This window comes from Podarcis filfolensis, assembly GCF_964270895.1.
Source record: "Podarcis filfolensis genome assembly, chromosome: 6".
NCBI classification, from domain to species: domain Eukaryota; kingdom Metazoa; phylum Chordata; class Lepidosauria; order Squamata; family Lacertidae; genus Podarcis; species Podarcis filfolensis.
Window position 1 is genome coordinate 74,379,876 of NC_139609.1, and position 24,814 is coordinate 74,404,689.

Here is a 24,814-nt window from a genome sequence, read left to right on the forward strand (position 1 = left end):
CTCTTCTTTGCTGAACATCAGCTTTTGCCACCAAAGCTATAATTACACTGAAAACCCACAAATAACCTAAATCCCAGATAAGAAGTTGAAAATTCAGATATCAAGATGAGCTATTCAGATATTTCAAATATTGACATGCAAATTTGATATTTGAGGATTTGCATAACAAGGCAGGGAGGGTAGGGGAATGAAAACATATAAATGAGAAATTTCCTCACTGTTTCATTTCAGTTCTGCACTATACAAGTCCAGCTACACATTCAGCTATAATGTGGCATGGCCCTGTCAGGACTGTCTCACTTCAAAAAGTGTGTTTTAATTACTCTATTTTAAAAAAATGAAGAAAAATAAACTAGAATATCAGAAAGAAGGCTACATTTTGCAATCTTTACCCTTACATGCTATCTTACTACACACAGGAAGGATTATTTTATATGGGGGGAAACTCATTCATGTGATTTTCCCCTACCCATAATCTGAAATGGTACAGTCCAGAAAGAGTTGTACCATAGGATGGTTCTGAATGTGTATTTAGCTTTTTAGACTTGTCAGACTCTGGGGTTTAATTCCCATCTCAGTAAAAGCTGAGCTCAGCCTCAACTTCCCATCTGTAAAATGATAATACTAGTCACTTTTGGCATGCTGCTGTTGCGCAGATATGCTATGGAAAGAAATGCTTTTTACATTAAAAATGGTGCATGAATTAAATAACAGCAACAATTATTAGTGGGTTGAGGAACTGAAAACGCAGAGACACAATCAGCAAAATTCAGAGGCACACACCCAAACCTTATTTTAGTCTCCCTTCCTGAGCCACACTCACATAAACTGAGATGGGAGGAGCCAAGGCAACTGTATCCTAAAACATAATCCTCATCGTGCATTGGCTCGATCACAAATGATAGACTTTGTATTGGTTAGAGGACAGCTAATGTAACATAGCAGTGAAGAAACTTGGACCATAATTCTGTGACCAGGAATTGGTCCCATAGAAATCACATTATGTGCCACGTGAGTCAAGGAGCTGTCAAGTCAAACCTTGTACCTGCCATGACCCCACTACATAGTTAACAGCACAATCCTACTCAGAGGTAGGTCCCATTGAGGATTGCAATCTTAGACAAGTCTTTGTCTCACAGCCTCTCCCCCAGATCTGTAATAATGTACCGATACTGACCTACCTTAATGGTTTGTTGCCATGAGATAATGTTTGTGAAATGCTAGGTTTGAGCACAGTAGGATGCTATCGTTCATACCAAGTTAGTTGTAATGACCAGCTTGTCCCATTGATTTCAATGGAACTTAAGTTCAAATACCCAACCAAGCAATCCTAACCATGTCTATTTGGAAGTCCTATGGTATGCAATGAGACTTATTCCCAGGTAAGTGACTGCAGCCTTGGCTACAATACTAACCTCAATTACCTGGGAATAAGCCCCATTGAATTCAATGCAGCTTACTTCTGAGCCATGCAGTCTCAGTCTGGATGCAGCCCAGTGTGCTCCCAGATTACAGTCCCTAGAACAAACCATGCCAGCCAAAGTTCTTATGGTTTCTCTTTATTGTTTGATATATTTATGTACCACATTATATGTTAAAGATAGATTTTCTGATATACATTTTTCATCTTTTTTACCACAATTACACCACACATACATTGGAAACAGCTCCACAGATCTGGTAGTTGCACAGAATGGTTTTTTTGTGTGTGTTTTGTTTCGTATCCAGAATACTTTTTTTCAAATCAAACAACTTGATTTTATTTTATTTTGCAATTTAGAAATAAAAATGACCCAATCCAGAAGTGAACTCCCAAGTCTCTGATCTCAGATGGAGGTCAAGGAAGGTCAAAATGGGAAGCGCTGGTATTGGACATGAGTTTGTATGGAAGTATTAAGCAGTCCTTACTAGTTGTTTTAATATACAATGTAAACACTACAGCTTTTGTGCCTCATCATTGGTCACTGAAACCATTTCAACTAGTTGCTCATACAATCTAAATCTTGCATTAAGTTTCATCAGGTCATTATGTTGCCCAGTGTCCCAGCACAAGGATCCCAAGAGACTTGGGTGCCTTTTCTTTTTTAAAAAAACAAGACTGAATTGCATAATACTTGCAGAAATATTACCAGCAAACCTCTCATTAATTCCAAATACAGATTTTCATCTTCCTTATAAAGATAAGAGTTTTTAGACTAGTGAATGAACAGGACAAGGAAATATTTCAAATATTTTCTCTCTGATAATATCTAAATATATATATATATATATATATATGAGTCTTCTTAAGTTTATTTAAAAAGTCTGCTGGGCTAAGCGTTTGATCTGGAAACTTTGCTTAACGTTCTGTGATAGAATTTCTTGGGTGTACTTAACTAAAACAAAAAAAGAAAGAACAACATTTCTCCTTTGATGAGGATGCATAATCATTTGACTATGTGGATGTTCTGTGTGATTCTCTCGCAATCCCTCCCTTTAAGTGCAACCAGCTCAACTCATCCTTTAGTCTTCTGTATTGGTTCTATAAGCCTCGATGAGGCCTTCTAAAGAGTGAATGAACCCAGACACACTGCATATACCCCCTATTACAAAAATGGCCACATCAAAGAAGACATGGTGCCACAAGAGCTTCCTCCACAAGAGCTTGAGGTGGAAGAGGCTGGGGAGGAGGAAACAGAGGCCTGCACCTGTGAGGCTCCCGGTCAGGCCCATCAGGAGGGCAAAATGAGGGACATAAATGGCCATCAACAAGGTAAAAACTACAAGGGCACACCTGAGGGTGAGTCCCCAGGATTTGATCCTGCCATCACCTCCATAGCAATTAGGGAAGAAGGCCCTGGCTCCATCTTGGAAGAGGGATCTCTCCAGGACCTCCACAGCTGCAAAGAACGGCAATGGGTAGGACAGCAAAGCTTTGGCCACCAAGAAAAGGTTGACGACGGCCCTAATGGTGGATGGCAAGTTATCTGTGATGACTTCCTTTGTCTCGTCGGCCCAAGTCAGGTAGGCAACCAAGGCAAAGAGTCCCTTCAGGATGCAAGCAGCTATGTGAGTCCAGTTCATCATGCAGTGGAACTCCTTAGGGTTCTGCATGTTCCCTTCTAAGGAAGGCAGAAAGATCTGAGAGGTGTAGCTGAAGACAATGATGCCGATGGAGATGGGGAACTTCTTCACGTCAATGTAAAACTTGACTTTGTCCCACGCCCAGTCGCGGGCTCTGGAGAGGCAGTAGGCGATGACTAAAATGTTGATCACAAAATGGGCCAAGGTGCAGAGCAAGCTGAACTTGGAAACAGCCTTGAGGTTCTTCAAGAAAGCACAAGGGAGGAGCACAGCTGTGGCAATGATGGACCATGATTTCTGAGAGACCGGCAAGGTTGGGAAGCTGTTGTACATCAGGTTGCCACTGACCACCACATAGAGGATGCAGGTCATGACCAACTCTATGATCTGAGCCACATTCACAATCCTGCCCCCAAGCGAGGGGAACCTGGGAGCACAGCAAGCATTGGCAATGTCCACATAGGAGTCTCTCACCCTGACTATCTCCCCGTCTTCGTTCTCTTCATAGAGACAGGCAATGAGGATTTTCCCAGTGTAGCAGCAAACCACTGCTGCAAAAATAATTAAAAAGAGTCCTAGGTATCCACCATGGAGTATAGCATAGGGCAGGCCAAGGACAAACATCCCCTAAAAAGAGACAAAATGGAGACTGTGTTGCTCAGTTTTACTTAGCACATGACAACCCGGGGGGGGGGGAGGAGGTGGAAGGGGCAGAAACAAAATGCAAGGGCCTGTTACCCACCCCCACCCCTCCAATCTTCCATAGAATGAAATAAAAATCAGGACAGACCCCAGAAAGAGATGACATACTTCACTTTTTCTGCATGTAATAACTCTTAAATGTTTGAACATAATCACAAAATCTTTATTTAAGGTGGCGGTGGTGGGGATTCTGTCATTTAAGGTCTGTGGTTTCTTTCTTTTTTAAAAAGAAAAAGTTGTATGCTTTGGAGAAAGGGAGGGAAAGCATAAATAGTTAAATATTTCAAAGCTTTAAAAACCCAGTTAAGTAATCAAAATGTATTGGAATAAATTTCAATAAATCATCGTCCTTGCTTGCAGAGGTTTTTTGTTTCTTTAAACTCACATTAAGACTGCAATCCCTAACACACTTGCAAGGCAGTAAGCCCCATTGAACACTATAGGATTTACCTCTAGGTGAGAATGCATTGGATTCACTGCATTTCTTTAAATGACTATTGACCCTTTTTCGTTTGACTGGGTTTTGGTTTTTTAAGATCCAAAGCATTGAAGCAATATTGAAAATATCTCACACAAAGAAGTGGCTGGCAGCTCTCAAATTCATTCTCTTCTTTGAAAATTGGAAGGATATGTTTTGAATCAGTAGCGAACACAAATATTCGTAACTCTTCCCCTTCCCCTTTGTATCTTGTTAAGTCTGTAAGGAGCTGGCTCAATTTGCTGCTCTTTTAAAATAAATAAATAAATTGTACATAGTACCTGGTGCAATATCAAACACAATAATAAAGTTTTGGTGTTTCAAACTGCTTGGAGTTATAATCTGAGGATCAGAACAATTCCTTTCCTCTCCTCCCCCCTCCCAAATATGCGATTCTGCAATGAAACATTCGTTAATTCATTGTCGCAAATGTAAAATGCCCTGGTTTAAGACAGAAGACATTTCCCTTAGGTTCCTTATGCAAACTGAAAACCAGTTCAACCAAATGAATCCAGTCCTATGGCTGGACTGGTTTGTAAGCCATATTGGTGAATCGTTACAGAGGGCATTTTTTGAAGCAGTCTTGATAATCGAAGATCCCTCTAGGTATCAAAAAACTCCGCCACATTTTCAAATAAGAAAACATTTTTTTACAAAAATTCGATTTGGCTGTAAATTAAATTGAATTTTATCAAACCTGGCAATAAATTGGACAGGGAAATATTTTAAAATATCAATTGACAGTCTTGGGGAGTCTCGCATTCCGTTTCCAGCCTTTTAATACCAAACGAAAATCGATCACAAGTATGGAAATGCAACTTTATCTTCGTAAGAAGCATTTCCTGATCAATTAGTACTTTCCTCCTTTCGGATCTGAAGCATATCCGATTGAAACCGAATAACACCGGGATGTCATTTCGTTACATCGCATTTTTTTATTGTCTGTAACAGGACTTCTTGGCTTTATGCACCTGCACTTTTGAACACACAAAATTAACTCTTTAAAGGAAGGGGCGGGGGGGACTCAGTGAGATTGTGCAGTTTGGTTTGAGAGATTAAAACCAGGAACCGTCAGTTTAAGTACTACGATGCAAAAAGAGGTTAATGTATAGTGTCTCTGTGTGTTTTTCCATTTACTCCTTAGGCGAGTCACATTCCAAATGCGCGGCTTTCTCTTTTTATTAGCTGAATGGGCAGAGGAAAATTAATACAGACTCTGAAACGCCTAGGGGAGGAGGGAACAGGCTCTCCTGTTTGGACCATCTGTTGCCTTGGTTATGTCGAGGTGCGGAGTCGAGCCAGAAGCGGTGCTATGCACCAAAACAAAACAAAAAAACACCGAATTGAGGAGGAAAGAAAGAAGAGACAGAAGGGCCATTCGGATTTCGAGGTGCATACCCGACACCACAGTCTTCTGTGTTCCGTAACAATGTCTGCGTTTTGATTTCTCAACATGAGAAACATGGATTAACATCATCACTGCAGGAATAAGATGGACCGAATTGAGGTGGGGAGAGGGAGGGGGGAAGAGAGAGAGAAAAGAGAGGGACAGAGAGACAGAGACTGAAGTGGGGAGAGAATTATTTGGCCATTCTTTTAACTGACCTAAAAAGAGAAGTTGTTGGCTGTTGATGCGATCTTAAGTATGTGCTCCCAAATCGCGACTTAACCCCTAATCCTTGAATGTCCCGGCCCCAGTTATGTTATGTGCAACCACCCATGTGCGACGTGGTCTCGGGAGTCCACACGTTCCTAGGAGAAGTGCTTTGCCATAGGTGGTCTGTTGGAGGTTCCTCCACCGCCTCTAAGGTCCTATGAGGGCAGGGAGCGTGAGGGCAGGGCGCAGCTGAGCCGCATCTGCTACGGAATTCGCTCCAGGGCGAACCATGATGGGCACGGGCCCCTATGAAGGAGGTGGGGGGGCGTCCTGGCTCTCTGCAAGGCAGTGGCCAGGCTCTGCCGCTGGTTCCAAGGGAGCCAGGACCCCGCCCCACCGAATGAAGAGCAATGGAATTGAGGGGGGCGGTTGCGTTACCTGGATGGCGTTGGTGACATTCCAGCCGGCTTCCCAGGCTGTGATCCTGGGCTTCCCTTGGCCGGACAGCTCGGAGCAGACGCCTTCATCCTTGGAAGCGGACGGAGGCAGGGGCCCGGTGCCGTCCCGCTGGTAGTGGATGTCCCCTTCCAAGGGCGGCTCCCCTCCTTCCTCGCTGCCCTCGGATTTCAAGATGTCCATCTGCAGCCCTTGCCGGTGCTCGTAGTCCAGGTCATCGCAGTGCACGAAGCCCACCGCCTCCTCGTCCGTCGCCGCCTGGAAGCCCAAGCGGGCGAACACCCCGCTGACTTTCGCCTGAGACTTGTTCGAAACCGAGGTGGCCACATTGGAGATCTTGCTGCGGATTAGCGTCGCCATGATGCTGGCTCTGGCTGCGCCTCAATCGGGTGTGTGTGTGTGTGTGTGTGTGTGTGTGTGTGTTGGGGGCGGGGAGAGAATCAACACGCTCCCAAAAAGTAGGGGGAGTTGAAAATTTTAAGTTTAAATTTTTAAAAAAGGGTTGGTGGAATTCTGCGCCAAGCACGATCCAGGCTCCGCTCGTGCGCTCTTGCCGACGGTGGCGACGCGTTTTAGCAGGGCGCTATCTCCACTCCCGGATGGAATTGGACCTTCTCCTCCTCCGCAGTGTCCCTTGGACCATGACACCACTCAGAGGGTCCACCTTGGCGCCTCCATATGAGCCTGTCGCCTTCTACCTGGTGCATGAGGGGAGGGCAAGGCAGGCAGGGCTGCGGGGTGGTCGTGGGGATGTCTGCTGCTTTGATGCCCGGCTCGCCTCTCCCAAGAAATCTCCTCGTCTTCCTCTCTCCCCCAGCCTCCTCCTCCCTCTACTTCTTCTTCTTCTACTTCTTCTTCTTCTTCTTCTTCCTCCTCCTCCTAAGCAGGAGAGAGGCGGGTGGGTTGTCTCTCCAGCCTTAGCGGTGCCAATGCAATGCAGAGAAGCCTGGGGGTGGGGGGAGGGAGGGACGAAGGGAGAGAGAGAGAAAGGGAAAGAGAGAGAAGAAGAGGGACGTGCGATGATCACCAGATTGCCAACGCAAGCCTTTTGCTGTGCACAACACGTATCCATCCCCACGCGTTCATCTATCAGGAGGAAGGGGAGGGGGGCAGCGGGATGAGGAAAGGTTTGCTGCATTTCTGGGGGAGGTACTGCAAGTCTCCACCAAAATCTACTCCCCCCACCCCTTTTCCTACTCCAACAGCAACACCCACGCCTCAGAAACACTGCGGATGGAAAGGAGGGGGACACGATTTAAATTCTACATGGTGTTTCTGTTCCGTTCCAAGCCTGGTTCTCAGAATGCCACAAAACCCAGTCTAGGGAGCCCCTCTTCTCTCCCCCCCTCCTGCCGCCCACCTTCACCCACCAACAAAAGGCAATCATATCCATGATGGATATTCCTAGGGAAAGGATCTTCTCAACTCGCTGGACAGATTTATCTCTCCCTCCGCCCAATATTTGTGGATCATCTCTCTCGCTCAGCCCCCCCCCCCACTTGCACAGGCACGCACACACACACACACACACACATCTCTGCCCCCACCCCCCGCAGATTAACAGTGCCAAAACGTGAGGCAAGAGGTACGGGGAGTAAGGACAGAAAGTCAGGCCTAAAAAAATGGAGAATTTATTACGCACAGAGAAGGAGAGACAGAGAGATTTTCGCTGCAATCCTGTAACTGATAGCAAGGCCCATTGAATTCCATAGGACTTCATTCGTAGTCGACAAGCGTAGGATGGCACCTGCTCATCCTTTTGCTTCTATGACGTGTAAAGAGAGTGTAAACCCCAAAATGGAATAGATTTGTTTGTTTTTCAAAAAGCCTGTTGCTATTACAGAATAGATACAAGGGAAGCCTTCACGTTCATATACCTAATTCATTTCTTTTCGGTATGTCTGTTAGATCTACAAATATGTTCCTCTTTGGGAACCACAAATGATGGTCTCATAATTTTATTACCTGGTAATCTGATACCATAGGATGAAAAACTGAGACGCCATTTCTTTTTGCCCGATGTTTAGAGAGCCCCTAGCACCTTTAGAATGAGGCAGCAAGCTTCGCCGATTTGCTAGCTTACAGGGGAGGAAAAGGGAAATGTCGATCCCAGCCAAGCACTTTTACAAAGTCGTGTTGTTCAGCAAACTCTGGTTTCTCGTTTGATTGGTCCGACTCCCCCACCCCGCTGTCCCACCACTCACTCTTCATTTAATATGGCTGTTAAATGTTCCTAAAATAGCATCTCGCCTGTAGTACTGACGTAATGCTCTTTCTGAATTTTATTTGCTGTTTCCTTTGCGTGATCCGAATCGTCCCCGAATTTTCTTTTACAGCGGATCTAAATCGCATTGTAAAACCAGAAGGAAGCTGGAGGAAAGGAGGACGAACAAGGCTGTGACGTTTCTCGAAAGAGGTTTATTATAGTCGCAGGAAATCGCAGCCCAACTATGTTACCTTGTCTGGGGTTCAAAAGAGCCGGCATTCCTAGCAGAATTCGGAGAGCTTTTGCGCAGACACAAATCCCGGTGGTGGCTTGAAAAAAGAAAGAAAGAGAAAAGACTTCGAAGTAAAGATGGAGCTTCTAACTACAAATCTTAAATCGGTGGGTTTATTTTGCGCTAAAGGAAGCGGCCTCTGTCGCCAATGTTGTGAGCGAGGAAGGTCAAAATGATCCCTTTCTTGCCAAAATTACACATACTTACACACACACACACCCCAATTTCGAAGCCGAGCTCCGCTGTTTAGCAAAATCAGGCTTCATCCTGGCTTTGGAGAAGGAATTATCACATATCGTTGCACAAGTAGGTCGAGAAAGACAAGCCCTCGAGTTGCCCGCCCCCCTCGCTCCATATTTAGAAACATACAACATGCGTCTGGCAAAAAGGAAGGATCAAATCGCAGCCAGGTTTTAATTTCTCTTGCAGAAAACACACACGGAAGGTAATGTCTCCCAGCTCACAGCGCGCGCGCGCACATCCACACACCTGCCTGGGACTCAAGTTTACTTGGAACCCAAAGAAAGATCCTTAAAGCGCTTGAGGCGTTGCTGCTGTAGCTGCATTTAAATCCTAACTTCTTTTCGAAGGAGCTCAAGGTGGCGAAAATGGTCCTCCTCCTCCTGAATTAATCTTCATAACAACCTTGTGAGGTAGGTTAGTCTGAGAGGCAGTGAACGGCTCAAGGTCACCCTGCCAGCTTTATAACCGTGACGATTTGAACCCTGTTCTCCCAGGTCCTAGTACAGCACTCTAACCACTACACTACACTACACTGCTACCTTCCGTACCCTTTCCCCACCATTTGTCTGTATCTATCCAGCCGATCTCTTTGAAGCAAAATCCCCGGAGGTTTGGTTTGTCGCTGTCGTGTGTTTTACAACTGATTCTCATACAAAGTAACACTGAAGAGCCCGGATGAACCTCAACAGGGACGTGTGGGATAAACCCTAACGGGCAAAACCAGAGCACTATCATGAGCACCGAACTAGCCAACTGAACATCCCCCGCTTCTTAGGCTACTAAACAGACCAGAATGAATGCCATTTTAACTCCCTTTTGGAATAGATAGATATATCTTGCTCGCTTGCTTTGCATCTCAGCAAAGGAAACAAAATTCTGACCCTCTGCACAAAAAACTCTGGATAGAATTAGCAAGATCTGCACATTATTGTGATTTTCATTATAAAGGCAATATTTTATATGAGCCGCTTTAAATAGACCTTCTTAAAACATGGGCGCCCGAAGGCGTAACAGAGATTTTCTCAATGAGACGAAAAGGAGTCAGATCAAACAACGAGCAGCCTTTTTGTTGTTTGTCTGGTCTGGAAAAGGTCATGGTCGGCCGGCTTCCTCGGAGACGTACATTCTAAACGAGGGAAGCCCCATTGTCTTCATTAAGCTTTTCTTGTTTTTGATGACGTGGGTGTCCCCCAACCTCGTCCCTCCTCCCAAAGAGCCCCGGCTCTCGCGTGCACTGATATCCCACCTCCCACAATATCATCCTCGCAACGCTATTCCCAAGACCAAGGTCCAACCAAACCGGTTCCTGGCTGTTTTTTCGTTCCAACAGCTCTTTCATAGCCTCCGGAATTTTGTACAGCCACCTGCACTAATTAAATAGAGTTATATAGTTGTCCTTTAAACAGCTATACTGACCAGCGTCTCGGCATGAAAAGACACAATATAGCCTGGAATGGGTTTCAGGATTACATCTTGCATTTAATCTGCCACATTTCATCCTAAAAACAATCCCCAAAGGTCTCTCTTTTTAACACCCAGTTGTTTCAGTGGATTGCAGTCATTTCAGGATCTTTGCTGGATGCAAACATCTAGTCCCTGTGAAATCATTATTCATTAGTGCATTCATTCAAAGGCACGCTTGGATCGATGCATCGTTGTCTTCCTCTGCTGGTTTTGCTCCGGCCCCATCCACACGCGAAACACACGTGAAATGTTTATTTGGATTTCACCTGATTCGCTTTCTGAAACCAGTGAGATTAACTGGCTGCAATCACCTAGAAAAGTTGCTGGGGGGCAAACCGCCACGCTGACAAGGGAAAGGGGAAAGCTAAATGTCAAATTTACTAATAAATCTGTTTCTCCCGAATTAATTAATCCGGAAGTACTGCTCACTCCTAATAGCCTTCAAAAGGATTCGAGAGGATTTCGCATTGTCATCCCTTGAGAATACATCTGGGGGTGAGTTCACATTTCAAGATTATCATGTCCTTAGCCCGCTCCTAAACGAAAATAAAGCAAAAGCAAATCCACATACGCAGAGTCTCCCACAACCGATTGCACATTCTTTCATACTGTAAACTCCCTGGGGCAGAGAACTGCCTTTTTGTTTGTTTGTGAATCTGCAAAGCGCCCACGCACATTGATGGCGCCAAATAAATAAATACATAAATATCATCAGAGAGATGCCTGTGTGAAGCACAAATCACACCAATCAGATCCCACAGATAAGTGTTTTCATTCATATCCGTTGTGATGCACAAGGGTCCCCCCGCCCCAGTGGAGGCAGTTCACACGTTCAGCGGCTAGTAATCAAGCGACGAGAGAGGTACATCACTAACGCGTTCTTTCCAATCAAACTGGGTTTGAAATGGGATGGTGCCGGTCCCTAAACGATTCTTCTTTTATTTGGATCCAACGGGATCTGAAATCCATCTTTCAGCGCGCGCGTTTTGAACTCAGCGCCGGGGAAAGGAGTCAGGGAAGGAGACGAGACGCCCCGCCCCATTTCGACGCCCCAAAGGCGTATTTCCCTCCGAAGATAAATTGCTCAAAAAGTTGTCTTCTTATGGGCGTTAGTTTGTAAGGTGTAGCTAGATATCGCTCTGTGCATACTTTATAGCCTTAACAACTTGGAGAGGGCGGGTGGAGAGATAGGAACAGCTTTTCATTTATCGGTTTCTTTTTAAACGCCCCCCCCCCAAAAAAAAGCCCCTGAAGATTTTTCTCTCCTCCCGGGAAGGCAAGGTTTGAGTCGGAATTCAGCAAGTTCGGCAGCGAAGCAGTCGACCTCGTACGGCGATTAAAATTGGCCAAGCCGGTGCGCCCGGAGGCGCACGAAACTAGACCGGTGTCCATCGGCTGCCGCGCGTTCCTCGGCCTGTCGACGGCCAGAGGAAGAGCCAGGACTTCTTTAAAATTCAAGATATCTCAAGGACTCCTCCTGCACATGCACACGCACTCACAAACACAGAGACAGCCAAACACACACGCGACACAAGGAGAGCTTTATAACGCGCCTGCAGTCCGCGCGCCAGACTTCCACTGGAAGACCACGGCGCGGCGCGGCTCTTCCAGCGGATTCCGCCTCGCGTGCCACCTCTGCCGGCTGCATTTCAGGAGAGAAGCGGGGAAAGCGCCTTGTTCGATTGCCCGATGCTCCCGTTTGCTCTGAATCGGTGGGGCTGGGTCTCTGGGAAAGTGTGCCCAGGACTGCAGCCAGAGCATTTCAGACTTTTGAGAAAAAGAGAAGGAAAAAGAGGGGAGCGGGGAGGAACTGGTTCCCCTTTGAACACAGAAGCACATGGACAAAAGGGAGGGAGAGCGGGAGGGAGACGATCTCCTGCTTGACAGGGTTGCAGCTAGCAAAAACGCCCCAAGAAGAGTGTACCGCCCCCTAGCCACCCCGCCGCTTTTCATACTGTACCTGCCCGCCCGCGCAAGAGTGCGAAACTTTCCGGTAGTCCGATGCCGGCAAAAGAGGTCCCTTCTGTCGATGGATTTCGGTGACACGCGGTCACCGTCATCGTCAAATCACACGCACGCGCTCTCTCACACATACGTTTGGTCCTGATCTCACCGAGAGCGTTTCACTGGAAATGTCCCGTGAAAAGCGGGTCAGGAGGAGAGAAAGAGAGAAAGAGAGGGAGGGAGCGGGAAAACTAAAAAGGAAAGAAGGAGAGAGGGATAGATGAAAGATGGAGAAGGAAGAGCGCATTTAGGAAGAGAGAGAGAGAGAGAAATGGATCAGGAATAGAGAAGCAGAGAGGGAAACGTGCCGGTTACCTAGGATTCATCTTTGCCTGCAGATCCATCGTTCCATATGCAAGAGGACAAGGAATGAGGGGTTGAAACAGCGGAGAGAGGGAGGCGAGGGAGCGAGCGAGCGAGCGGACGGACGGACGGACGGATGGATGGATCACCGCGTCACTGACGCGCGGTAATAATTATTCCCACGGAGGGTGATGGATGCGAATCTTGTCCAAAGGTTAGCAGGTCTGAAGCGTATGCTTCTGATGGCCAAATAATTTCAGAATGGAGCTAGAGAGAGAGAGAGAGAGAGAGAGAGAGAGAGAGAGAGAGAGAGAGAGAGAGAGGCAGGCAGGCGAAGACCCACTTGCAAACCCTTTTGCTTTCCCAAGCAGCGAGACGCGCGCGCGTCCGCGTATGTCAGAGAGCAGGGAGGTGGGGGCTGTGAGTACCTAGACACGAGATAGCTGGAGGCTTTTTTGTGGAGCCTAAACCAGGTCAAGGAAAAAGATGTGCCGTTTCCCGTCGTTTCCCACTCGCCCCCGCCCCCTCTTTAAGAGGACGTCACGTTTTTCACAAATCCAGAGCTCGCGTATTTATTCCTGGAAGGGGTTCGGGGAAGAACACCCTGACTCAGACATTTCTTCTTGAAATGGTAAATCCCCCTGCGAGCCCCGCCAGAGAGCCGTCGTGTTGCAAAGGGCAGGGCGATAAGCTGCCGTCCAAAGGGTTAAACGGCTTTACCCTTATCTCCTCGGAACAGGCAGCGTTTTGCACAACCTGCATTAATAACAACCCCCGCAGAATAAAGCCACCGAGCACTCAGATTCTCACGGAGAAAGGATGGATAGAGGCGACGGGAATAAGGAGGTAGCCTGAGCTCAAAATATTGGACTTTCAACACTCGACCAGGACAGTTTTGATAACTCCCCTGAGGCCGCTCCGAACGTCCACTGCTTCCTCTTCGGCTTTCCTTTAAAACGACAACTCCCTTTTTTACAACTGAGCAAGAGTATCAGATTTCCTTTTTAAGGCAAGTTTCTAGTTCTCATGATTGCTAACAAATGTTCAGTGAGTGCTGTCCTAGGAAGGTGCAGCAAAGGTTCAGCTTTGGCATCATAGTGACAGTGCATTTATTATACTTATGAATTAGAAGTAGGAAATCTGCACACATTCAAAGTGTTGGGAGATGTTGCACTGAAGACGTTGGGTTTGCACGTGGAGAAAGTCGAGGGGAGCCTCCAAGCTTCCGAGACTGTCTTTCTGACCTTACCTGAGTTTACCTTTCCTCAAATGCTAGACCAGAAGTTTTCAACCTTTTTGAGTCCACGGCTCCCTTGACCAACTACATTCTTTCTGTGGCACCCCTGTGGGGGTCAGGAGCCCAGTTATGTCACCCTTTGCCTGCAGAGCTGGCAGCCTCTCACCCTTTTTTGAACTTCCTCCTTTGTGGAGTGTTCCCTCAAACTCCTCTCCTTGGGAGTCCTCCAGGCAGCGTCTGGTCTCTGAGCCACGCCCCCTGCCCCAAAGAGAGGTGCTTCCTCACACTGCCCCACAGGGGCCTGGGAAGAGGATGCCCCCAGTCTTAGTGGCCAAACAGAGAATGGCCAAAGGTGAATGTAAGGCCAGCACCTTACCTTGGGAGGCAGCAGTGACAGCAGCGGGTGCTGCCAGATCTGCATGGGGGAAAGGCTCCCCTTCAGCACTGGGCACCCAGGCAGGCATTACACTCAGCAAGCACAAGAAAGGCCAGTGCAATGCCTGCCTGTCTGCCTGGCCTCCCACTTCTCTGTCCATTCCCAGCAGCAAGGGCTGGTGGACTGGCTGGTGGCTTCCCCTGCCCATTTGTTTGTTTGTTTGTTTGTTTGTTTGTTTGCTTGCTTGCTTGCTTGCTTGCTTCAATGCCACCTCAGCTCTGGCAACCAGCACCCCCTGGCCAGCACCAGGCACCATAGCTTGTAGCCAGGGTTGCAACAAACAGCTGTGCAAGCCTTTGTGAGGCAGAGATGTGACAGGGCATCCAGGGAGGGAGGGAAGAAAAAAGGGACAGAGGCCAATGTTGCCCATGGCACTCCTGAACATCATTCAAGGCACCCAAGGGTGCCATGGCACAATGGTTGAAAACCACTGTGCTAGACTCATACTGTTGGGGTTGCTGACCTAACTAACAAGATAGATGATTCAGGTTCAATGACACCTCACAACTTAATCATCACATATATTATTAATTATAATGTATATTGTGTATCTAGTATAAGTATTCATAAAGGTAAAGGTAAAGGGACCCCTGACCATTAGGTCCAGTCGTGACCGACTCTGGGGTTGCAGCGCTCATCTCGCTTTATTGGCTGAGGGAGCATGACTAAGCTGCTTCTGGCAAACCAGAGCAGCACACAGAAATGCCATTTACCTTCCTGCTGGAGCGGTACCTATTTATCTACTTGCACTTTGACGTGCTTTTGAACTGCTAGGTTGGCAGGAGCAGGGATCAAGCAACAGGAGCTCACCCCGTCGCGGGGGTTCGAACCGCCGACCTTCTGATCGGCAAGTCCTAGGCTCTGTGGTTTAACCCACAGCGCCGCCCGTGTCCCTATAAGTATTCATAGTATCCCCTTTAATGTCTTAGAGGAATATTACATACCACTTTCACTCTGTGTACATGTTAGGAGAACTAATTCATAGTAAAAACTGGAATGTATTCTTCTCATAAGTTGTGGGATGCAATACGGGTACATGCAATGTATACATGGCTTACCAGCACCTGCACTTTTATCCTATTCTTTCCCCAAGGACTTGAGAGCAGTGTCCATTGTTTATCCCTGCTGCCTTCATCACAACAATCCTGCGAGGCGGCTTAGGTTGAGAGTCTGTGAGTGGCCCAAGGTCACCCCGTAAGCATCAGAGCTGAGTTGGGATTTGAACCCTGTTCTTCCAGGTCCTAGTACCACACTCTAATATCTACACCACTGTGTCTCTCCATTTTGAGCTCCATCTCCCATCAGCCCCACCTAGGAGGATCAACAGCCAGGGATTAAAGATATCTTTAATCTTTTGAACTAAAAAGAAGAAGAAAAAGAAATCTACAACCCACAGCTTTGTGTTCAAGTACATATAGCTCTTTTTTTTTAATAAAAAAAATGTAGATGGTGATTACTCTGGTTGGTTAGCTAAAGGACATCTCCTGTTGGTAGTTAAGAAAGGGAACATTCCCAGATTAAGGCTTCTCTCTTTCTCCCATCCATCCCTTTTCTTTATCCTGCATGTGTGTGTTCTTAGTGGGGAATCCATTCCGTCTAATCTCTCCCGCCTTCTCCTTTCACTGAGCCTTGGAGCAGAATTCTGACAGAATAATGAAGACTTGCATGAAACACTATAAAAAGGCAATTAGGTAAACTGCTGGGTTGGGAGCCGCCTTGTGACCTTGTTAATAACTCTGAAGGGACCTGGGGATTTCAAGAGAATATAAAAGAAATAAAGTGCACTTTTGTGGAGAGGGGTGTGTGTGCATATGTGGTATGGTGTTCACAACATGGCAGAAACATTTATGTGGCGTCATGTATGTATGTTGAAGGATATTTCACATATGGTTCTGTGGAGAGAAGGCGTCTATGGGGTTCTAGGTCATGCTGTTTTACTATGCCAGGACATCTGTTTATTTTCTCAATTCATTTGCATGTGTGTGTGAGGGGGGCTGTCTGCTTTTTAAGCCAAACAATCCAAACTAGCAAACACTAAAGGCCATTCAAAGCTGCAGCCACATGGCACCGCACAACGTTACTGTGTGTCAGCATGAAAACGGCAATAATAACAAGAATAGAATCATAGAATCATAGAATCATAGAGTTGGAAGAGACCACAAGGGCCATCGAGTCCAACCCCCTGCCAAGCAGGAAACGTATTTCAGGGTATTCAAAATGCTTCACATGTGTGATCTCATCACAATTGTCACAATGAGCCTATAAGATAGTTTCAGGCCACACTCACACCCTACAGTGCTATGATGCCACTTTAAGCATATTAGTTGGCTTTCCCCAAAGAATTATGGGAGCTGTAGTTTGTTAAGAGTGCTGAAAACTTTTCCAAGGACAACTTTGGATAATATAGAGAAGGAACATGGGCTGGTATTTTGATACCAATTAAGTTGTGTGGATGCTTGAGGTGTGTGTGTCAAGAATGACATTCATGGGGGGCACTCATTCCATGATAGACAGCTGCCTGGAAGTCCCCATTATCACAGCACCACCATTTCTGATATGAACAGATGCTTGCAGTGGAGTAGAGTTACCCATATAGCGCTGGGTCAGTGACATGACGAGCACTGAGTGTGTCATGATTACACAGACACATTGGCGGTTTAAAACATAGATGCAACATCTCATGGGATTAGACATAAAAGCAGGATCACTTTAATGTCACACATGAAAACCTTATTTCTTTACAGTTGCATTCTGCACCTGCTAAACTCAAAGTGGGCATTTTGGAAGATAAAAGATTTCTTTGTGATTTAAATGAATCCCAGCAGAGTGAGATTAAAGGATTTAGGGGTATATATTGAAGCTGTTTTGATGCCTCATTTGTTCTGATTGCACCTTGTCCTAGAATTCATATGCAAAGATGGGACAGACTTCATTCTCTTTAACCAATCTATCCCTGTTTCTTATACCTTCTTATAGTAACACTAAGCATTTATAGAATAGTTTAAAATGTTTAAATTGCTTCACATACATTATCATGTTATAATCCTTACAACAACCTTGTCTACAACAAACAGCCTCTTGCACTGTGTTTCTTAATGGCTCGCTTGATTGGAAAGCACTGTGCAAGGTGGGCGGAACAAGTCACCTGTCAGTCATCTGGTGTCATATTGGCACCAGATGATTGGCAGGTGGGTTGCTCTGCCCACTTGTTACAGCTGGCCCTAGGGATGAGGACAGGTAATGATCTGGCCCGCTGGACCAAAACTGTTCTCTACTCCTGCTGTACAGCATATTAAAAGTTTCACAGCAATTTTAAAAACTGGAATGAATAAACACAAGTTATAGGTTCACCTCAGTACACGACCAGCTCACCCACGAGGCAAGGTGAGGCGGCAACCTCAGGTGGCAGAAGCCAGAGGGGCAGCAGATCCAGCCTCCAAGGAATGTGTTGCCCACTGCTGCCACAGTGACAGAGACGGCTGCAGAATGCTTTTTGGAGGTCAGATCTGCCTCCTTCCCAGCTGCAGAACAGGTGTTCCTCAAATGTTTAAAGACGTTTTCAATAATTCTTTTCCATAAATGGAAATACTGCAATTTTTTATTTGGAAAACAAGTGATAAATGAAACAACCAATTAAATATACCTCAGCAGATAGACAGACAAATAAAATGTCATTGTTTTGCTCCATAACGATCCAGAGCAAACCTCAATGTTAGTTATCAGAGTAAACATGATGCAGGGTTCCAAAAAAAATAATAATAATAGACCAGACACAATCAGTTTTAATCCAGTAATTATTTACTGAAGGCAAAATGAGCATAACAGTTTGCGAATCCACAATATAAAACACTATACCGGTATTTCTTGGGCAACCTTCTCCCTGTTCCTTCCTCAGAACAAGGGTAAAGAACATTATATGCATACTGATATTCTTTACATTTGTCCTGTCTTGTCATAAAACTCTGAGGTTCGATTTCAGTCCAATTATAGGTATGGTTATTCAGAATTCAGTGGGACTGAATTCAGTGGAACAGCTGCAATGTGCTTATATGTGCAATGTATGAGGGAAACCTCAACAAGAATAATGTCCTACTGAGCTGTTCCCTCAGGCAAATCATTTCTGTGCAGGGCAGAAACAATTTACAAAAGTGATGGAGTTTGTGTGTAGTTGCAACTCCTAGGTCAAGAGGTAAATAAATGCTCACTACTTGCCAAACCACTCATTACCATCCCACAGGGCCTGTCCCACAGTGTTATTGTACAGCAATTTCCACAAAAAAGCTTACATCTTTTTATGTCAACTGTTTTCAGCATCTCGTTCACCATAAGGCAAAAAAAGCCTCTCATTTTCCCAGCAATGTTGCCCATATTTCTGAATTTATGATGTTATGTATTAAATAATCTGTCTCTCTCTCTTTCTCTCTCATTCTCTCTCTCTTGTAAAATGTGAGGTTTTTAATCTATCGTAATTAAGTGGCTGTGTCCTGACTTATTTTTTCTTTTGTATATGATTCACTTTTGTTTTCATTTATGTTATTTTATGTACAATGTTCATTTTTAACTGTGTTTCTTAAAATAGTGCACATTAGTAGTAGCAGTAGTTCTGAATGTGGAATTTATATTTTTATATAATATACACTGATTTTTTGGCTGTTTTGTAAACCACCTAGAGAGTTCTTGAAATATAAAGTGATATACAAGCTGACCACACAAACATAGTATCTATTTGCTCCCGAGCTCAGTTAAAAGTTCCGGGGTTAATCCCTGGATGTATCTCAAAGTTGGATATCTGATGAACAAGCTTTTCCATTATGGCAGGGGTGAAGAACCTTTTTGACCCATCAGGCCAGATCTTTATCTCCCCCCACTCCATAGGCCACCTTAGACAGGTGAGGCAGTCACCCATCTGACATCACGATGATGTCAGGTGATTGATAGGTAGCTAGTCCTACCCACCTGTCAAAGTTGACCTGTGTGCGTTTCATCAACACATCCCCTGCAGGAAGCAGGACTGGGCTCTGCCCTCCACCCGTCTGCTAACATTACCCAGGATAATGGCATTGGAGGGCCAAATTACACCTCTTGGCAGGCCAGAACTGGCCTGGAGCCCCAAGATTTTGCAGCCCTGAATTATGTTCTTTCTGTATGTTAAGATAAACTGCAGAGACCCTACTCGGTGTTCTGCTGCCAGTGGAAATATGATTGGTGTACACAGAGGTTGGAGTTTTCAGTTGCTGTGCTGAAAGTATGGAGTGCCTTCCCTAAAGTTGAGGCCTCTCCATTCTGTGATCTGCACAGGCATTAAACCACACTTGTTAACTGTCAGTGATGGCTGCTTTGTTTGTGGTTTTATTTGCCCTGGTGCTGTGATGAGTCTGCAATGGGCATTTTAATGTGTTGCTTATGATTAAAGTGTGACATTAATGTGTGCGTTTTGCTTTGGTATTTCTGAACTTTACATTTTATGATACGTCTTGGAATTTCCAGTTTGGTGCTATGGATATGGAGGTCTCCATACAAAAGCAAAGTAGATAGCCATTCATTATTTGAAGCAGGCTTCCTCAAACTCGGCCCTCCAGATATTTTGAGACTACAGCTCCCATCATCCCTGACCACTGGTCCTGCTAGCTAGGGATCATGGGAGTTGTAGGCCAAAAACATCTGGAGGGCCGAGGTTGAGGAAGCCTGATTGAAAGAGCATTTTGGGGAATGAGAGCTAAACACCCTTACAATTTGGGACCTTCTGAAAGTTGTCTTTAAGGAAAAGTAAGAACTCTGTAAAATGCCAAGTTCAATCCCCCCTCTTCCCTCTAAATCTCTATCTCCATCCCATCTTAAGCAAAGCCATCTAAGCCATCAGCTAAATGGAGACAGTAATACTAGTTTCCATCACTGAGGGATGAAGTTAGGATTAATCAGTCAATGAAAAGTGCTTTGAAGATTTAGACGTATTCATATCTGTGGCTTGGTTAAGAAAATGGCAAGACTTGCTGTGAGGCTGGAGATAGACGTGGGTGTTTGCTCTTAGTCACTTTTGATCATCTTCTTAAGGCAGCAGGAGTCTGCTTGCAGCTGGTAAGTTTTTCTGAGACCGGTTGCTGACTTTATTCATGATTCCTCTACCTGGGGGGAAATAATAGAGTTCCTAATCACACACACATTGTCTGTCGCCATTAGAAGCTATAAGACGTTTGGACAGATTTAGTAGGCAGGTAATGTTTTCCCCATTTGTTCTGCTGTGTAAAAGCTAGTTTGCACAGGATCATTAGTCCTACATGCAAGGCAGTTGTCCATGTGGGAGATGCTTCTCCTAGAGCAGGCTTCCTCAACCTCGGCCCTCTGGATGTTTTGAGACTACAATTCCCAGCATCCCTGACCACTGATCCTGCTAGCTAGGGATCATGGGAGTTGTAGGTCAAAAACATCTGGAGGGCCAAGGTTGAGGAAGCCTGTCCTAGAGCTTCAGGGATTTTCATCTACATCCAAGCCACTTGTCACTAACTGCTAACAGGAGCCCCTTGAAATGATTTTGTAAAACTATTATTTGTACCTGGCATTTTATATCTGCAGAGTGAGTTCTCTGTAACATCTTCTGTCCCTTGAGTTGCATGTGTTCCTGCACTCAAAGATGGAAGAAGAAATGATGGTACCATCTATGTCAGATTTGACTCATGAGGGTGAGATGTAAGCCATAGGCAAATATTCATGAAATGTAGAAATGGATGCATGAAGGGTGGATAGTTTTGCAAGGTTTCTCCAGGTCACATGTAAGAAGCATACTCTCAATACTTTGTTTTTCTGCACATTTCTACATTTCATGAACATCTCTCCACAGGATTTATCTACCTATTGTTCTACAGGGCTTCACAGATAAATGCCATGGACTGGCTGGATGCATGCAGGCCCTGAGATGCCCAGACAACACAACCCCTCTCTTGGCCTGGCTCTTGTGGTCCAAAGGAAAACAGAGCAACATGTTTGGCACCAGCTTGGCTGCAGGAGTTGCAGGAAGGAGGCTTACAAGGCACCATCCAACCGTCTTAGGGACTCTACTCCGAATTTACTCCTTAGCCATTTCTTCTCCCGAATATATCCTGCAAGGCAGTGGACATTGCATCCCAAACACATACATTATTTCCCTCTGTTTGCCTCTCAGGGACCAGTCAAAAGTCAATGAGATGATTTACGTGCATGATTTTGCATCATAGAAGTCTCATAAAATGGCAAAAGGAACGATATGGGCAAGGGGAGAAATTGGCCTAAAGACGAAAGAGAAGTGTTGGATGATAAGTGACAGCAACTCTTCAGAAGATTGGGCTCACTGAGAGTCACAGAAGAAGTCTAACAAGCTGGTGATGTAAGCAGGAAGTTCAAGCAGCTTCAAGCCATAAGGTCTTCAAGGTCAAGGTAAAGACTACCATGATAATATCTCCACTATGGTACCATCATAAAAACCTGCAAGGATGGATCATCTGGGATTTCAAAGCAAACAATAGAAAACAGTGAGAATGGCTACAAACAGGCACTAGAATAGTTTGAATCATGTTATCAGGAGCAATTCCTCCCCCCATGACATAGAACCAGGTTCCCCACCCAGCTCCTCCCACCTCTTTCTCCCCAATGCTCATCTTTCACTTTGTCATTCAATTCCCAATTGGCCAAGTGCAGTCTGTTTCTCTCCCTTTTTCCATTACACACTCGACTGAGCGGAGGATGAAAGGGCCCCTGGATTCCAGAAAGAAGGTAATTAATTGACTTTCTGCCCTCGTTGCTATGCGGCAGAGGTTGAAGCCGCAGCAGCTACAGTTCATTTTCAATCCTGGACAATTAGCCATGAATGGCATCATTATAGAGGCGATCATCTCTGCCCAGTGCAGCAACTGTGATGTTGACTGACACTAGGCAGTCTCAGAGAGGCCAGTAGAATAGATGTTCATAGAGCAACTCATGTGGATGCCTTCAGAGTCTCATGCAGGCACCAAAAATGGTAGCCTTTTCCTTGCTGCACACCTTCACCCTCCGATTCTTGTTAAGGATACTAGCTGGGAGTGTACATGGGTGCCAGAATGCACATGCATGCACAAGTTCTGGTTCCAACCTGCGAACAGTTCACTATAGCAAAATATAAAATAAAAATAAAAATGTAACATAGGGGTAGCCAACATTGTACTCCTTGTTGGACTACAACTCCCATCATCCCTCACTATTGGTTATGCTGGCTAGAGTTGATGGGACTTGCAGTCCAGAAATCTGTACTGCTTTTAATGGCTATGTTTTTATATAGTTGTACACTGCCATGATATTTTATGAGAGGGTGGTCTATACATATTTTTATGAACAAACAAACAATCTGGAGGCAACAATGTTAGCTTCCCTTGATGTAACCTTTTTCTACCTGTTTTTAGAATGGAGAAATAGCTACCTTCAATCCTTTTCACATGTTACTAGCATGTATATGGCTACCAGAATCAAATTACCTCCTATGGAATTTTAGTTCCCTTAAAAAAAATTTTTAAAAGCATTTGGCATATTGGTTGGATAATTAACCCTGGGGGGGGGAGTTTTGCCTTTCATTTTTTTTTTTAAAGGCCACGGTGATATATTGGAGAGAGTCATGCTTGGCTGCCATTCAATCTAGTCATTTCTGAAGAAGTATTATTATTTATTAAATTTCTATACCATGCCTTTGTCCAAGGATCACAGGGCAGTTTACAATATAAAACCACAAAAATACACAACATAGTAATAAAAGCACCCCCTGTTTAAAAGGCCATAGATTGTTCAATCAGCCAAAGGCTAAAGTAATGACATGAAAACACATTTCATAATACAAATGTTATTCTACTGGTATATAGTTTTGGACTGCATATTATTCATCTGATATATGGCAGTGGGCTGCTTATTACTTCTGTTTCTATACAGATTTTACAATTTCTGGACAGATTTTACCTTGGTTGTTTATGCCACCGAGACATAGTTCTGTATTATGTCCATGATAATGAAAGTGTTGTAATGGTTGACTATATAGGGCTGGGTTCTCACACAAACCCTGAAGCTCTTGCTTCTCCATGGTGTCTTACTCGTAGGCAGTACTGGACAAGGATGAAACCTAAGAAAAAAGAAGAGTCTGGAAGCATCTAAATTACTCCCAGTCTTTTTGGCTTACTATGTATTGACTGGAAGAGGTTGCCCACCCCCCTACCCTTGTCGTTCTGGCCATTGCCTTCAACCATTTCACCTGGTACTAAAGTTGCACATGTAGCCTGCAAAACAAGCCTCTTCTGGCGAACCAGAGCAGCACACAGAAACACCATTTACCTTCCCACTGGGGTGGTACCTATTTATCTACTTGTACTTTGAGGTGCTTTCGAACTGCTAGGTTGGCAGGAGCAGGGACCAAGCAACAGGAGCTCACCCCATCATGGGGATTCAAACCGCCGACCTTCTGATCGGCAAGTCCTAGGCTCTGTGGTTTAACCCACAGCACCACCCGCATCCCTAAAGGCAGTTAATTCCTTCCAAAACAGGTTGGAACAAGAAAGTGTTCACCTGCTGATGGAAGGACAGCAAGGAGGGAGCCAGTCTAGCTTCTCTAGAGAGAGAGTTCCTAAGTCTGGGAGCAGCCATTGAGAAGACCCTCTCCTGCATCCCTCCCAAGCACGCCTGTGATTCCCCCAAAGATCTCAAAACCCAGGTAGGTTCCTATGCAGGAATATGGTCTTTCAGTTAGCTTGGACCTGAGCTGTGTTGGGATTTAGAGGTGATAACCAGCACTTTGAACCAGCAACTTTGTGCCGGGAAATAGACTGGTAGCCGGTGGAACTGTTCAAACAATGGAGTCATGTGTTCCCTATAACCAGCCCTAGAGAAGTGTGGTGAATGTGCACAATGGCCAGTTATTATGCATATTAACCTCTCCATGTACATACCCCGATCATATGCTATTAAAAGGACAAATATTCAGATGTGAAGGTGATACTCAAGCGTGTGAACAAAGTCTGGGCACATTTCAGCCATCGTGTACACAAGCATCTCAGTACTTGGATTGTTGTTTCCTTTCCACTTACCTTTCTTGCCACCTCCTGTCATGCAACAATCATCTCTCTGATGCACACTCTCTTAGAGATGCTTCCAGATCCCACCAGCAGCTGCTAATAGAGTGACGATAAAAGGGTCAAAGGGCTGTTTGGTTAAAGAATGAAGATTTTGACCTAAAAGAAACTCTGTCAAGGGGCCTCAGCATTATAAACACAGAAACCACATGTTCTGTTGACACTCTGATATTATTGGGAGAAGTGAATGTGCCGGTAGAGTAAACAGAGGGAATGGTTAT

The 24,814-nt window shown here is 45.2% G+C and overlaps 1 protein-coding gene across 4 annotated transcripts; it reads right to left on the minus strand.

Moving 5' to 3' along the window:
- Positions 1-1,543: 1,543 nt before the first annotated feature.
- SLC32A1 (solute carrier family 32 member 1) lies at positions 1,544-13,087 on the minus strand. Of its 4 annotated transcripts, XM_083620145.1 has the most exons (4): positions 12,821-13,087; positions 8,754-8,831; positions 6,279-7,242; positions 1,544-3,690 (listed from the first exon to the last, which is right to left on the minus strand). In XM_083620145.1, exons 3-4 carry the CDS (start codon positions 6,654-6,656, stop codon positions 2,503-2,505), a joined length of 1,566 nt encoding a protein of 521 aa, XP_083476271.1. In that variant the 5' UTR covers positions 6,657-7,242; positions 8,754-8,831; positions 12,821-13,087; the 3' UTR covers positions 1,544-2,502. The 4 variants fall into 4 exon arrangements, with proteins under 4 accessions (XP_083476271.1, XP_083476272.1, XP_083476273.1 ...); XM_083620146.1 differs by lacking the exon at positions 8,754-8,831; XM_083620147.1 differs by lacking the exons at positions 8,754-8,831; positions 12,821-13,087 and adding an exon at positions 12,462-12,570.
- Between the last annotated feature and the right edge of the window lie 11,727 nt (positions 13,088-24,814).

Bases quoted from the DNA above. Each gene is read 5' to 3' on its own strand.
- SLC32A1 (XM_083620146.1), bottom strand. From the start codon at position 6,656: ATGGCGACGCTAATCCGCAGCAAGATCTCCAATGTGGCCACCTCGGTT. The intron at 3,691-6,278 runs GTAACGCAACCG...GTCTCTTTTTAG, and splicing joins ATGTCACCAACGCCATCCAG to GGGATGTTTGTCCTTGGCCT.